This window comes from Urocampus carinirostris, chromosome 2 (genome assembly GCF_059441175.1).
Source record: "Urocampus carinirostris isolate Australia breed hairy pipefish chromosome 2, RoL_Ucar_1.0, whole genome shotgun sequence".
In the NCBI taxonomy this organism is placed as follows: Eukaryota; Metazoa; Chordata; class Actinopteri; order Syngnathiformes; family Syngnathidae; genus Urocampus; species Urocampus carinirostris.
The window spans coordinates 8,423,918-8,439,957 of record NC_142350.1 but is presented as its reverse complement, the minus strand read 5'-3'; the positions used below and the strand labels follow the sequence as shown (position 1 = coordinate 8,439,957).

Sequence of the window (16,040 nt, the reverse complement as noted above, 5' to 3'; positions counted from 1 at the left end):
TTTATTTAATGGCCTTCAAAGTCAGATTCATCATCAGGTACACACAAGTGCTGTTTTTCTCAATATGCTTTTTTGTGTTAAAATGTCCTGAACGAATGTCCTAAATTATCATTTTTAACAAAATTGTCAAGATGACTGATAGCTGCTCATTCTAAGCATTAGTTTTCTAACCATCGTTTAAAGATCTCCTCAAAGTAAGAACATCTGTACCATAGGAAAAGTGCTGATTTTAAGAAAAAAAAGATACTATAGAAACCGGTGAAACAAACATTGCACTTTCAAAATATACCCTTTTAAGAAACAAAACAATTGTCAATGAATTTATATTTATTTTGGAAAATTCTACTTTTAGGCTGCTGTGTTAATGGTTTGCTGTTCTTATGCATTTAACATAAACCTTATTATCCTGTTTATTACATTGCCAAAGACATGAATAAGTTGATGTTTGTTACTGCAAAATGTTAATTTTAGGCCACACAGCTTTTACTGTTTTGTCTTTAAACTTTATCCGTACTTTAAGTAGTATTTTTGAGTTGTGCTGTTTATCATATTTGGTCAATACCACTTCATTCAGGTTAAGCGTTCACGTTATGTAAACATAAACGCGTAATCATTAATCATAGCTGCGAGGTGTTTGCATTAAAGTCGATTTGGCTGCAGCTAACTTTTTCACTGCCAGTGAGCGGGAGTGTCTATTCGTTATTTGCTCTACATTTTATTGACCCGATAAGATGGCCATAAAGTAGTCTGTCAATGAGTAACAGCGTGTACACACGCTCCCAGAAAATTACTCAAGACTGGTGGCCATTTTGCGAGCGTTGGCAAGCGCTTCGGCCCGTACGGCGCGTTGTTTTTTTTTTTTACCTCGCTTGCGTAATCTTACCTCCGATGAACCGCGGATCTTTGAGGCTGATTCTCTTGACGAATGAGTTTTCCTTGAAGGCGCAATCTAAATTGTATTAACGTTGCAGAACCGGTTTTGTGTGGAGCAATGAGGACGCTGCTTTTTGGATGTAGGTTGTGATAGTAATTTGTTTTTGGTTTTGGGATAGGTAGCACAGGATTTTACTTGAGCTGAGCTTTTTTTTCCTATTCAATTAAACTAAATTCAAAAGATTTCTGTAAGGACACGAGATGACAATAAAGCAAAATGAGATACAGTAATACTAATAACTTGACTTGATTTTATTTTTATCTTTTGACAAAAGTCACCCTGTTTATTACTCAAAAACTCAACTTTTCTGGACTTTTGAATGATTTTCAAAAAAAATTCCCTTTAATTTTTTTTTTGGTCTCATTGTCTCCAAACTATGGCCCGGGGGCCAATCATGTCTTCCCCCTAAAATGTTGTCCTGCTTCCCCCTAAAATGTTGTCCTGCTTCCCCCAAAAAGGTTGTCCTGCACATATGCTAATTGTCTACAAGGTAGTTAAGGAAGAAAATGCAGCCTTCTCCACATTCTTTAATGTCTTATGCTGGTCTAAATACTTGTCACATTTTTTGGCATCTCATCAATAAATTTCAATTATTTACCTGGCTGGTTACAAGTCAGCGTAATTGATCTGGTGATGGATAATGATAGCGGTTAGCATCGCCAGCGTTAGCAGTTTAGTTTTAGTGGTGCAAATGAAGGTATTCACAATGCAAAAATGAATGATTTCATAAATCAATTGTCAAACGTTGTCAAAATACTTTTTTATATTTGGAATCCTTTACTATCATTAGCTATTTAATTTGCAGCGTTATTGTGAAAATATTGACTGAATCACACTGCAAAAATACATCATTTCTAAATAAGTTGTCAAAATATTTTTTCAATTAATAATGCATTGTTGACATTAGTCTTTTTGATCGGCGAATATTAAAAGATTACTACAAGCGCTATTATAAAATAAATGCTGGTATCACTCTGTAAAAACGAATGTCTAAATAATTTTTTGAATTATTCGTAAAATAAAAAGAAATGTTTGGGCAAAATCATTTGCTGTGGAGAAATCTTTTTTTTAAAGAAAAAAAAGGTTTTATTAACTGAAATTTCTTTCAGTAGTTATTCAATGCTGACTCAACTTGCTACTTTTAAACACATGGAAATATTTATTACAGTTATGGTTCCAAAATCTATCAAGTATCCAAGCAATACCCAGTTTATTTTAGTGTTTTATATAAATGGACAAACATTTGCAAATCATTTCAGGCACATAACTGTCACAGAAAATTTGAATATTTTGATATTTATATTCTGTATTTTAAAAACATGTCCTCTATTATTCAACTTCAACTTTAATGTCATATGCTATATGCACAACACACGGATAAAACTGCTTTGTCTTCTCCGTGTGCAAACATGCAATAGATAAAGCACAATACTAATAAACAATATCAGCAAGAACATATAGCAGAAAGTTCCCTTTTGACTTTTCCCCCCAAAATTAAATAAATAAATAAATACATAATTTCAAATAAAAAAATGTGAGAAGTATAGCTGGAATCTAAATTAAGCAGTCTTGCATTCATTTGGTAGAAGGCACGTAGGTGGGAGGGGGAGGGCATGGAGAGAGTTCTAAGTCCTGACAGCCTGATGGAATAAGCTGTCCTTTAGCCTGCTGTTTCTGGTTTTGAGAGACTCTAGTCTTTTCCCTGACTGCAGCAGGTTGAAGAGGCTGTGAGATTGGTGGTAAATACCACTTGTGTTGCACCTTCTCAAGGTTTCTTATTTTCCTCAGGCTGAGGTTGTTGAGCTTTTTCTTGCCCGCATGAAGGTTTCAGATCAGGGGATGTTGTAATTGTGGCCTGTGCAGTCCTTTGAGACATTTTGTGATTACCGGCTTTACAAATATACAGTATGTGGATCTAGCTAAAATGTGACTTCTTAGGGGTCACCGGCAATCCTGGTGGCATTGCGGGCGAGGCGGGACTTGTAGATGTCCAGGAGGGAAGTGAGGGGGACACCAATTTTTATCTTTGATGAGTGACGCTCCATTATCCCCTAGGCCACGAGGATTATTAGCAGTGGAAAAAAATTCCTCTTGGATCCACCCAATGGGTAAACAAATCCTTACGTCCTGTCAGTCTGAAACATGAACCAAATGGTGTAAGCCACCGCCTAGTACAAATTATTGCACATTTTGAAGACCGTACTTCTTTTTAGTTCCGTTGACACGCCACATTTGGGCCCCGAATGTTCTTCAACGAAACCTCGGCCTGACGGACGCATTGTAACATTGTTTCACATCCAGTTAAGAGGACAAAAGAAGGTAGCCGGAGAAAATGGAAAGTCTGTAATTATCCCCCCTCCTCGCACGCCAACGCACCCCAGAGTCTCGTTAAAAATGACAACCCTAATAGACTCTTTTAGGCCTAATTATGATTTGCCTGCAATGAGAGGGGATGAAAAGACCCCCATTATTGGGGGGATAGTGCCTAAAGCACGCTGGAGATTGTGGTGAAGGTCTTCGTGCATTTTGTCTGTTGATGAGTGAATATCTCTACATTTTCCAATTTCTGATCTGATTTTGATTCAAGAAGCATTTGTTCGACTTCTATTCAGTGGGCATCTTCTTCCCTCTTAGTGTATTAAACTAAGATTACTATTCTAAAACAGTACAGCAATATTAGTCATTCAATATATTCCTAGAATAAAAATGTATCATTCATCTTTAGTTTTTGCTCTACAGTTTTAATACATATTTCAAAAGTCAACTCAACAGTGATTTTTTGTGCAATTATTTGTTAATTTGTTCAATAAAATGTTAAAAATAATACTGAATCAGAGAAAAGGGTTTTTTAGTGGGAGACTTTTTAAATTTACCTGGAAATCAATGGAAAAATGATAAAAGTACTAAACATGAACAAAATTATTTGCCAATACTGGAATACTGTTATCAGTGTGCTTTGTATTTAGTATTTTGTTTATGTATTTTTGAACTGTTTCCCATTGTTTTTAATTTTTCCTTTTATAGTTATTACATTGTATGTTTTATGTTTAATATTATTTATTTTGTGTTCTATTTTCATTTTTCATTTTATGATATTCATAGTATATTATATTTAGTATTTGATTTGGTATTTTTTTGTTATTATACACTCTAATAATTTTTATTTTGAATATTTTTTTTCCTAAAGTTGGGGTGTGTTGTCAATATAGAGTTAAATCTTTTCTCTTAAGTATGCGTTAACAATGCACAACTAAGTTTAAATAGCACTTATGCTTTATTTTCCACTGCATATATCAGCTTTTATCTTTTAGCACAGCTGTTTGGGGCAGAACACAGGTAGGAGGAATGGGACTTGAGGGGTATACAGTAGAATTACATCAAGCCCGTCCCAACTGTTTTTTTCATTTTTATTTTTGTATTCCTTAGTCTAGCACAAAAATGATGAAAGTAAGAAGCAGCCTGCTTTAAGTAGCCTAAACGCAAACCAAAACCCCAAGAAAAATGAAAAAAGAAGAGTTTAATCAAGCGCATCGAAGAAATGCACGTACTTGCACGCGCATCATGAACGAGCTGACTGCGGCTTTAAAGATGAAAGAAGCCAGGAGATGGCGGCAGCGAGTCAAAAAGTTCCAAGTTCTGTACACCTCCTTTATTGTATTGTCATTAAGGGTACTAAGTTAAAAAAAAAATCACTGTGAGTGCAACAATATTTGTATTAAATGATGTGGATTCTATATACAACACACTTGCATATTAAATCAGCCATCATTTTAGACAAAGTGAATCAAGTTGGATAATCTCTCTTCTAATGGATTCCTCTGCCCACGCCAGAGGTCTCGACTATCTGCGGTATGTTTGGCATTGACCCGCTGACCTTGGGTCAGCGCACTAAATTAAAATCGTTTAGCTAATGAAGCCGACCATTAGCGCCTGATTGGGCCTTTCTTTAGTGCCTCTGTGATTTCTCACCACAGAAAAATACATTTCAAATTGTTTCATAATAACAAATGAGAATTGTGCCCTGCAACAAGTGACTCTATAGCCATCTACTCCAACAGATCAGATTATTCAAAGGTTTTTTTTTGTTTTCTCCAGGTTCGCCGGCGCTGCCCAATAACATGGCATATTTCGGCAGCTCCCAGGAGGAAGACGACTTGGGGGAGGTGGAGGACGATGACGACGAGGAGCTGAGGAACGGCGGTGGCCATTTGCAAATTGGGGTAGGGGGTGGCCATGCTTCGGCTTCCTCTTCGTGCCACTCCACGCCGCGCAAGGGCAAACCCCTCATACGCCAACCGCTCAACGGCCACGGTATTCATGCCAAAATAAAATTGGTGACCCCTTCATTTTTAGGATCTAAAATTAGCAAGATTCTAATTATCACGTTCACAAATCCCTCAACCACCTGGGTCGTAGGATCTTCCTGTACCAGTAGCAGGAGAAGCCTCCTGGCCTGACTCAGATACAGCAACTTTCTCATATTGTCGCTCTTGTTTTTTTGGTGTAAAGCGTTATCCAAACCAGCCAAATCTTGGCATTGAGGGGCATAAGCATGTGTGTGACAATACTGGTGCTAGGTCCTGAATCACTATGCTAGGCTTTTGTTATTGCTTTATATTGTAGTTTAAAACGCCACTAAAGGGCAGCCAATATTGTGAGTACCAATACCTTAATATAAGGCTGGTATTGGCAATCCAGGTAACATCCGACTTACGCCATCTGCTGTGGTGGCATCTATTTATTGAGCATAGTGGTAGATTGCTGTGCGGGCTGCTTGCCAAAATTAATATGAGCCTTGACTGGCTGCTACATGCTAAAAAAGATACTTTTTCATTCATATTTGAGTACAGTAATTTCAACATTCAGATGAATAATTTAAAAAATGAATTAATAAATAAATAAAAGCAAATAACAGATTTTAAATAAAATTGATGTGATTAAAACTAATGATAATAAAATTTGTTTTTAATATAATTGATTTGAGTAAATATTTTTCCAAAATCTTTCTTGATATTTTACGTGATACTTCACTCATTGATATTTTACTTTTTGAGGTTTTGAGATTGGTTGTAGATAATTTGAAAATTCCTTTTGATAAAGGCAGTTAAAATGCAAATGGTTTGCTTGATTGGAACTTTATCTCTCGGTAATTCATTATAAGGTCTCAAAAGCAGTCAAAATGGTAAGAAACGGTTTGCAAATGCCTCTGTTGTTGAAATTGCGTTGTTTTTTTCTGATCGTCACTCTGTCTCACAAAACGTCTTCTGGTTTTGTGCTCAGTGTTGAACAACTCTGGAAAAGCGGGGATGCGGGAGAGCCCTCGGCCCAAGGCGGCGGCTGCGCCTTCTCTTCCTCCTCCGCCGCCTCCTCCACCACTCCTAAGGGAACGTAGTAAACGGGCCGAGGCCCGGGAGCATGTCCGGATGCTGCAGGCCATGGCTAGCGCTAACGCTAGCGCCACCAAGGGCTTGTCCACTCGAAGAGCAGCCGAGGAACTTCGCAAGCAGGTCAGATATTGTTTGTAAAGCTCCGTCCCTTTCTTGGTCTGTTTTTTTTTTGTCTAGGTACGGCCTCACATGTTCTGTCTACCAGGTGTTGGCTGGGCGATGGCAACACATGATGTCATCAAGCCCTGCCCCTCACTCCCACCCTCACATAAACCCATCCTCTCTTTTCATTTTTTTTTATTTCTCAGACAACAGTGCCCCCTGTTGGCAGAAATATTGTCAGGTTTGCTGTGACAAAAAAATAGGGTGACATATGTCCATCCATCCATTATCTGCCTGCTTATCCTCAGTAGGCTCGCAGGGATGACGTTTCTACTTTTAGATAATGGTACTTCTTCATACGAGATTTATCCGTTCCAGGATCGTGCTCGTGTAATGAGCAAATTATTCCGATATGAAATCATTTAAAAACGAATTGGTCCGTTTCTGTCCTCCCAAAAAAATCCTATTGAACCCAAAATAGCTATAAAACACATTTTTTGGTTCTTAAATATAAAAAAATACAGTGATGAGATATACAAAATGTTATTAACTAAGTAAAATGTGTGTGTAATGTGAGTACTTACTGTGGAGAAAGTCTCTGTCACGAAGGTGTGCTCGTGGGGCAAAGAGGTGGAGTAAGGAGTATATCGCTAACATTCTATGTAGGTTGTCTTGCTGTGAGTAAATAGGTGTCACATTGTGTTTGTAAGGTTTATTATCACTTAATGAAGGGAATTGCAAGCATGAATATGGAAGCAATTGGCTGAGGTTGACAGGTACAGTGCAACCTCGGTTTTCCAACGCCTCTCAGTTCGAACAAATCAGAGTCCGACCAAAAATTTCGAGAAATTCTTGCTTCGCTGTTCGGTCAAAAGATCGGAGGAACAGCGCCGGTAATGCGCCTCCGAAGAAAGTCAGTGCAAGCAGCAAAGTTGAAAGTTGAAAAAAGAAAAGTAGTGCGTACAACTATTGCATTTAAGAAAGAAATAATAGCCAAATATGAAGGAGGTGTGCGAGCGCCTTCTGCTGACCACCACAAAGGTAAGAAATCCTATTCATAAGATTACGATAACGCGAACGTACGCTTAGCCTGGGTCAGCTTTATGTGGGTGTTGCAACAAACCCCAACTTTCAGGGTGTTGGAACGGAGCCCCCTTTCCAATGAACCGCTCACCACTTGTTGTGGAGACCCGGGTGCTAAAGGACTTGTAAACGACCTGATTTTTTTATGTTTACACGTTCGATAACGCGAACGTACGATTAGCCTGGGTTAGCTTTATGTTTCCGTTAAACATTCATGGTAAACATTCAGGGTGTTTTAACGGATTAAAACGATTTACATTATTTTTAATGGGAAAAATGATTTCCGTGATCGAACAAATCGAACAGGGTTCTGGAACGATTATGGTCGAGAACCGAGGTTCCACTGTATTAGATTGGGAGACTGTTGATGATACTTAAGCACTCTACTGTACACTTATTAAAGTTACTGTAACATTAAATTAATGTACACAAAGTTAAGAGCTCAATTTTTTTGCCTGTAGTAGTGTGAATGCGCAAACTGGGACCAGCTAATGCTGGCGGTGAGTGGTCCCGAACGGCAAGCGGCCACAAGCAGTAAACTGTCTTGACAGATTTCTAGCGGTAGCTTCTGGGACTGCTCGTGACCCGAATTTTCGGTCATATGCCGAGCAACATTTTTTTTTCCAAATAAAACTTGTAGACTGGAATTCTCGTGTTTAGAGGTGCTCGTATAAAGAGGTAACTCTATATTTTTTTAGGATATTCCCTCCCGATGCTTTTGGCTCATGGCCCCTTCCTGCCTTGACTCTATATTGTGTATGAGATTGATGGCTGCAGGGTCAGGTTACAGTCCCCCTTATCTTTTAATGGACTGCTGTTTGTTAGTTCAGCCACCTGAGACACACGCGCGCTCACAAAAACATGCACACAAATGCATTTATACACACGCACTTTGCTCATATGAACAGGAATTAAAGCTGCTAATGGGTGCCCGTCAACTCTTATTTTTTGGTGTTTGATATCTGTTTGTGTTTGTAATCGTACCATATTATTATGTAATCCGACAATTTGTCAGACCATAAAGAGCAATTTTTTTCCTGTGCTGCAAACGTGAATGATGCTGTTTTTTGTCGTGAGGACAATGCTTAGGATCAACCATGTAAAAATAAAAGTATAATTAAATGCATATCCACAAATACATAAACGAAGAAATGCAATTAATTCAAATATTTATTCATTTCGTCATTTATTTTGTTATTTATTTATTTATTTCATTTTGTATTCTTGTCACTTATTTTGTCACAACACAATACAAATAAGAGCTGGTCAAACTGGCTGAGGTTTTTACCAACGTGTTCTCCAACAAGTTCACCAATCAACCCCAAATACAGCTGATTCAGTTATCACTGACAAAATATACCTCAAAATAGATACCAAAACAAATTAATGACAAAATGCATAAATCATTGAATAAATATTTAGGTATTATATGAAATGGCACGCATAATAGTATGACTTTCCAGTAATTACATATTATTGTAATAATTGTATTTATTTAGTTGTAATTACTGCACGTAATGATCATCCATATATTTGAATGAAGTATTTACACACCGCTGGCTTTCAATGCCAAGATCTAGCTCGTCTCGGAAAAAGCGGAATGACGTGTTACACCAAAAAACAGCGACCAGACTATGAAGGTGCTGTATCTAAGTCTGATCAGGAAGCTTCTTCTGCTACTGGTAACCATAGAAACCAGTACTATCTGTTTTATGTGGGAAAGCAAACCCATACCTAAAAATAGCCTGGAGAGGGATGAGCGCCAGGTTGTATTTGCCCAAGACTCACCACAGGAAGTGGTGACCCTACAACCCAGGTGGTTAAGGGATGTGTGAACTTTGATCCGTAGCTATTTATTTATTTATTTATACATATGCCAGGATTGGTCACTCATAAACACTAGCTTGCAATGGTAATTCTGTGTAGAATACGCCACATTTCTGCACAAAAGAAGTCACCAATAGTCTTTGGTTATGCTAGTTTTTGGATAATTTTAGCATAAAATGTATAAATGATGTGCTGTAATGTTTGGAAAATATTGTAACCTATCTAGTAAGAAAATCAGTGAATTTCGGAGACCTTTTTTTTCTAACTGCTGTTATTGGGTCTTCCTCCTGGTCAGGTCACAAGAGTGAACGGGCTGACGCGACTAAGCGCCCTTCAGGCGGCTGCCAAGAGGAGCCGTGACTTACGCCTGCCGTCCAAAACTGTGAAGAAGTACACGGCCACTGTTTCCAAGGGCCACGTCACCTACACCAAAGCCAAGCAGAAGGAACTGGGCAAGAAAACCAAACTCAACAACAGCAGCAGCAGCAGCACGGCAAACAATCACAATCAGCACAGCCAGCCAGCAGCCAGCAACGGGCTGACCCACTCAGGAAAAGCGGCAGCAGTCTATCACAGCAATGCAAAAACCCGCAAACAGGTGCTACTAGCCAAGGGGCTGCACGGGGGCGACGCCGTAGCCGCTGCCCGCCTCAACGGGAGGCTCAACGGACACAGAGGAGAGACTGATTTCCCCGGGCGGGACGGCCTCCGCCACTCCAAGCGCCGCTTAGAGGTGGTGCTGCACTCTGTGGAGGCCAGTGTGCTCAGGGCCGGGGCGGACCCCAAAAAGGCAAAACTTCAGCCGCCACCTCCGCCGGAAACCCGCAGCGGCAAAAAGGCAGCGGGGCCGATGCGCTCGGCCACGCCCACCACCCCGCTCTCCAACGGACGTCTTTCTGAACCACCGCCGTCCCCGGAGACGGCTCCCGCTGCGCTCCCGTCCTCTGCGACCCCCACGCAACAATCTAAAGGTAAGATCTTGAGCCGGAGTCGGATCGGGCCTAAAATGCCAATCATTATGTTTGAATCGACTCAGGTTTTTTTTTATTTTGTTATTATACACTCGTCATTGTTCTTAGTTTATTTTTCGTTGTGGAGAAAATAAGAATTCTTGCTGCCTGTCATAAGCCTTGCTAGAGGTACGATCATTAGTCCGGGTCTGGCTCTCGTGGACTTATTTTTGAATCATACACTCGTCATTGTTCTTGGTTTACTTTTCTCTGTGGAGGATTTGTGCACGGATTCTGTCCCTCATTCACGCAACGCAGCCCGTGTCCGCGCACCGAGGGCGCGTCCATTTGCTCGGGTCCGAGTATGCGGGACTTTCGGACGGAAGTGCTGAGCGTACACGTTGCGCGAAAGTGGGACGGAATCCTACACAATTATCCTCCCCTGATGGGTGGATCATTTCTAAAACTCCTCACGAATAAAATTTGAAAATTCCCGTTAGTTTTGATCTTGGTCCCTCGAATCGAGTTGTTTTTTCAAGCTCGGGCCGGTTCGAGCTTTAATACCCGCGGGTCATGGACGAGCTCTATATTTTAGGCCTGATCTTACCTCTACCTCAATCCCCTCCCACAGCAGCAGATTCGGTGAATCAGCGGCCTAAGCGGGCGTCTGCTGGCAAGCTGATGTTGATTCGACAAGCGCAGCAGCAACTGAGCAGGTCTCACGGCCGCGCTGCCGCCTCCTCCTCGCCGTCGTCCGTCAATCACTCCCCCGGGCGCAACACTACCTCAGATCCCCGAAACCCCGGGGCCCTTCTTGCCAATCGCCCGGGACCGCTCAGGCCCCCGCTGCCAGGGGCCGACCGCGACAAGGAATGGGAGCGGGAGAAGGAGCTGGCCAAGCAGAAGGAACGTGAGCAGGATAACGACCGGGGCACCCGGCGGAGCCGATCGGAAGGCTGGTCGGCCTTGGGCCAGGTGCCCGTCTTTATGCCCCAGTCGAGGGAGTTCCAGGACCCGATGGCTTACCTGGACAGCGTTCGGCAGCAGGCGGAGGCGGCCGGCTTTTGCCGCGTGGTGCCGCCGCCCGACTGGAGGCCCGAGTGCAAGCTCAGCGAGGAGATGCGCTTCGTCTCCACCGTGCAAAGGGTCCACATGCTGGGCCGGCGCTGGGGCCCCAACGTCCAGCGGCTGGCGTGCATCCGAAAACACCTCAAATCTCAGGGCATTACCATGGACGAGCCGCCCGTCATCGGTAAGATGCCGGACAATTTTCAGGCAAAGTAGTTTTACTGCAGTTCGGCCTATTAAGGGGCAATACCTCTTTGTATATACTTGATCAACACGAAATGATTTTACTGTAATGTAAAAGTGGGAGGCGTCGTTTGAAGTGTCCTTAAAAAGTTCAAAGTAGAATATTTTTTCTATTAAGTATGCGTTGACAATGCCCAACTGGGTTCAAAGAGCCTTTATACAAAATTCCACTACACCTATCTGATTTTATCTTCATTTTATCTGTCACATTAGGAAGCAGGAAAGGTGGTGGGTCTGGAGAGTGATTTCATGCTTGTGGATTTCTGTTAGCGTAGCAATAAAATTATGAAAGTAAATACAGGTCTGTTTCAAATACAGTCCAAATGTCAACCCAAACCCCGAAAAGATTAAAAAGGGTGACTGTAAATATATGTAAAAGTGGCACTGGCCAATTATCTAAATATTTAGTCACAATACAAGTTGCCTGTGTGAAAGGTAAATATTGTTAACAGGTTTTTGTGTAAAAAAACATGATTTGCAAATTCAAGTACTTAGGCGCAACTTTCCAGCATTCTATAGGTCTTGAAATACCGCCGGGTCTCTGTGAGAAAGTGGGCTCTTTGTCAATCTGCACACGAATGATAAAATTTACTCAAATCTGTGGTAAAATCTTTATGAACGGGACAAAATCTTGTTGTGGAAACCTGTTTCCAATAATTTTAAAATAATGGCATTGTTACAGGGCTTTTGTGTGAGAAAAGCATGACATGCAATGTAAATCTCACTTAAGAACTTTATGTATACGGGTTACTTTCGAGGGAAAATTCTATCGGTTTGGAAATATTGCCATCTTTTTGTGTGAAAGTTTTTTTCTGTCTAACTGAACAGTAATCATGAGATTTGCACAATTCTGTGTGAAACTCTTCATGAACGAGACCGGATCTTGGTATGGAAACGTCTGGTAGCAATCATAGTTTCATACGGAAGCATGTTTTTTACTGATGCTGTCAGCAATCTCTGAGCTCTGTTTGAAAGGCAAAAATTATACTTCAAAAAAATAAAATCACAAATGCAGACGCATCCCTACTTACGAACATTCGAGTTACGAAAAAAAGGTAGATACGAGATGTCAAAAAATATACAGACATTGCTGTAAGTTAGATTTTGTATTGTGCACAGGACAGTACTGTAGTGCTTCTTTCCGCCACTATTGGTGTGTGTGTGTGACGCTGTGATACCCGACCCAGCATCCACCCTGAAGAAGAAATCTGGTCTTCTAGTTTGTGTGTAAACATACTATACTGCAGGGGTGGCCAACCCAGTCCTCAAGAGCCCCATGTCCTGCTTGTTTTGGAGGTTTCTCTTCCCCAACTCAGGGGATGCAAATTTAAAGTTTGTTAGCAAGCTGTGTGGGAGCTAGATAATGACCCAGGTGATTGGACTCACCTGTAATCGAGCAGAGAAACTCCAAAAACGTGCAGGACATGCGGCTCTCAGTATAATATACTGTATCTCCAGCGTACGAAGAACTTTGACATTTTTATTGTTTATTATCTCATGCATCCATTCAATATGGTTGGTGTAAAGCATGGATGTCAAACTCAATTGCACAAGGGGCCAAAATTCAAAACACACTTAAGGTCGGAAAACATGCCCTATATATTCTGAAAAGTACTGCTTTGTAATTCAGCTTTCGTTTGGCTTTGCGTGTACCTGAACAAGATCAATGGCTCAAGTTTTGAACGAGATGGAGAAAATTTGCATGCAATTAAATTTGTCTCTGAGCAAGAGGTACTCATAGAAAGAGCCATATCTGGCTCGTGAGCCATAGGTTCCCGACACCTGGTATATAGTATAGTATACGTCATATATGAGGGGATAGGTACAATGACTAAAACGTCAGAATATGATGTCCAGGGATGAGACGGTGTTGTTCATATTGACGGGCCATTAATAACAATAATTTAAATTGGTCTTGTGGGCCGGATATGATTACACGGCGGGCCGGACGTGGCCCGCGGGCCGGGAGTTTGACACATGTGGTGTAAAGTGTATTGAAGAGACGAACCGTTTCTTTTGAAATGAAAGTGGAATAAGAAAGCTTGATGCGGTTGAGAAAATGGTTGGATCGCTTTTTTTCTGCCATGGAGGAGGAAGTCACCTAACTCTTGATGCTCATCTTCCAAAAGTAAGCTAAACTTAACTCTATTTTTTATAGTTTGTATTATTTTTATGAAATGTTTATTTATTTTTTTAGTACAAAACAATACAGGTTACTTATACAAGCCTTAAACATACTTATATAAACCTTTAACATACGAAATATAGCACTAGAGCAACTTACGAACAAATTCAACTTATGAACGATTGTCCGGAACCTCGTTCGTAAGTAGGGCAGCGTCCGTATGCATTACTTTGTATCCTCTTCCCGAAAGGGATCCTGTGTAAAAGTGATTATATATAATAATAATGCTGAGCTTTGTGTAAAACAGGCTGATGACTTTATTTGACGTGCAGGCGGCTGCGAAGTGGACCTGGCGCGCTTCTTCCAGGTGCTGAACGACATGGGCGGCATGCAACAGGTGATGGACCTGAAAAAGTGGACCAAACTGGCCGACCTGCTGCGCATCCCCAAGTCGGCGCAGGACCGGCTAGCAAAACTTCAGGAGGCTTACCTGCAGTATCTGTTGGCTTACGATTCGCTGGGTATGGACGAGCGCCTCCGGCTGCATGACGAGGTACCGGGAGAATTGCATAAGTCACTAATATATAGAGTTGTTTCACACACAACAAAAACCCCCCTGGCATTATGTTAATGAATGAAATACTTCATGGTTTTAGCATAAAACCTATATATATATATAAAATAGTCTCATTGGTATATTCCAATTATTTTCCGAGAGTATGCCTTTTGAAGCTCTACAAAGTGGTTGTTGTGCTCAGCGCTTTTCGAGGATGATCGCTTCGAGGAAAAAAACAACATATTCGTGTATTTTGAATCCCAAGAATTTAAGCGAATCAAAGATATGTGGCATAACATATTTCAGTGACTGGTGACATTGTGAAGATAAGACTTTGTCTTTCAACAGTCATACGGCTTTAAGGGGTTAATAATGGAAATTTTCCGTCAGGTACTACAGGAAAAGCGTCGGCTGGAAGCTCGCCGGGGCCCTCTGGAGGGCCTGGTGGACTCCGCCGCTCCGACGTTACCCCGCTACGAGCCCAAAAACGGACTGGCGGGCAGCTTGCTGGGGCCCGGTCCCGCTGCCGGCGCCAATGGCAATGGCGTTTATCAGCATCTGAAGGATCTGGAGGCTCAGGTGAAAGCGGGCCGGCGCCGCCTCTTCGCTCAGGAAAAACACAACGCCCGGGAGAACGAGCCACAGGATGAAGATGTCCTCGGCGAGCAGCACAAATGTATTTATAAGGTTAGTGGGCGTGTGTCTGCTGCTGTTTTGGTTAGCAAGACAACATCAAATAATGTCTCTTTTATGATTTGTACATAGATACTGTATAATAGACTAATTCACTGTCATTGTTGGCTATAGATGTCAAAGATCCGATTCTTAATATGCTCCCATTTACCGCTAAATATGTCACATATCCATTGGACAGCTACAAACATCATACATCGTGGCCATTGATGGATACAAATGTTGATATCCATTTTCTATGTACTCCCATTTACAATAAAATATCTCAAGGATCCATTTTTAATATCCTGACATTAACGTGAAAAAGAAGTTAAAGATCCATTTTCAGTACCTGCTATTGACGATTTTCAAATGTTGCTACTCACTTCATTAGCTGTTAATAGCAGCATTTTGACTGTCAAAGATCAATTTTCAGCGGGTGCTATTGATAGTCAAAATGTCAAAGAGCCATTCTCTATATGTTGCGATTGACGGCTAAATATGTTAAAGATCAGTTAACAAGATGCTTCCATTGACGGCTAACCATGTCAAAGATTCATTGTCAAAATGTTGCCATTAACTGCTAAAAATATCGGAGAACCCTTTTCAGTACGCTGTCATTTATGGATAAATGGTCAAAGATCCATTTTCAATATGCTGCCATTGACAGCTATAAATGTCAGATTAAACTGATCAGCTGCCATTAACAGCTAAAACAGTAGATCTTTTCTTGAAATTCTGTCATTAATGGCTCAAGACATCAATTGTCCATTGTCAACTGCTGCCATTGACGGTACAATACGTCAAAGAGCCACTTGTTCTCAAAATTTGGTATGCCGGCTGTCGTCCGGTGAAATCAGTGTCATGCAGGGTGCTTTTCTTTTCACTATCTCTATAATATAAAAAACATTTTGAGCAATCGTGTGACGCCTTGGCAGGGCAAGTCGGTGTCATTGACTAACTTCTTCCGAATCGCTCGCAACACCATGAGCATGTGCTTCAACAAGGAGCCGGCCGCCAGCGAAGTTGAGGTAAGCGTCACGGTCACGAAGAGTTTTTGGAAAGGGGTTATAAAGTCTGACGAGTGTTCGGC

The 16,040-nt window shown here is 41.1% G+C and overlaps 1 protein-coding gene across 2 annotated transcripts in view; it reads left to right on the top strand.

Moving 5' to 3' along the window:
• jarid2b (jumonji and AT-rich interaction domain containing 2b) overlaps positions 1 to 16,040 on the top strand; it is a 108,636-nt gene that overhangs the window by 83,724 nt on the left and 8,872 nt on the right. The window contains exons 5-11 of one of the 2 annotated variants that reach the window (XM_088328734.1): positions 5,030 to 5,245; positions 6,215 to 6,441; positions 9,629 to 10,304; positions 10,918 to 11,535; positions 14,052 to 14,272; positions 14,666 to 14,962; positions 15,886 to 15,978. In XM_088328734.1, coding sequence (XP_088184860.1) covers positions 5,030 to 5,245; positions 6,215 to 6,441; positions 9,629 to 10,304; positions 10,918 to 11,535; positions 14,052 to 14,272; positions 14,666 to 14,962; positions 15,886 to 15,978 — 2,348 coding nt within the window. Of the gene's footprint in view, positions 1 to 5,029; positions 5,246 to 6,214; positions 6,442 to 9,628; positions 10,305 to 10,914; positions 11,536 to 14,051; positions 14,273 to 14,665; positions 14,963 to 15,885; positions 15,979 to 16,040 lie in introns of both variants that reach the window. The other variant, XM_088328733.1, reaches the window with a different exon arrangement.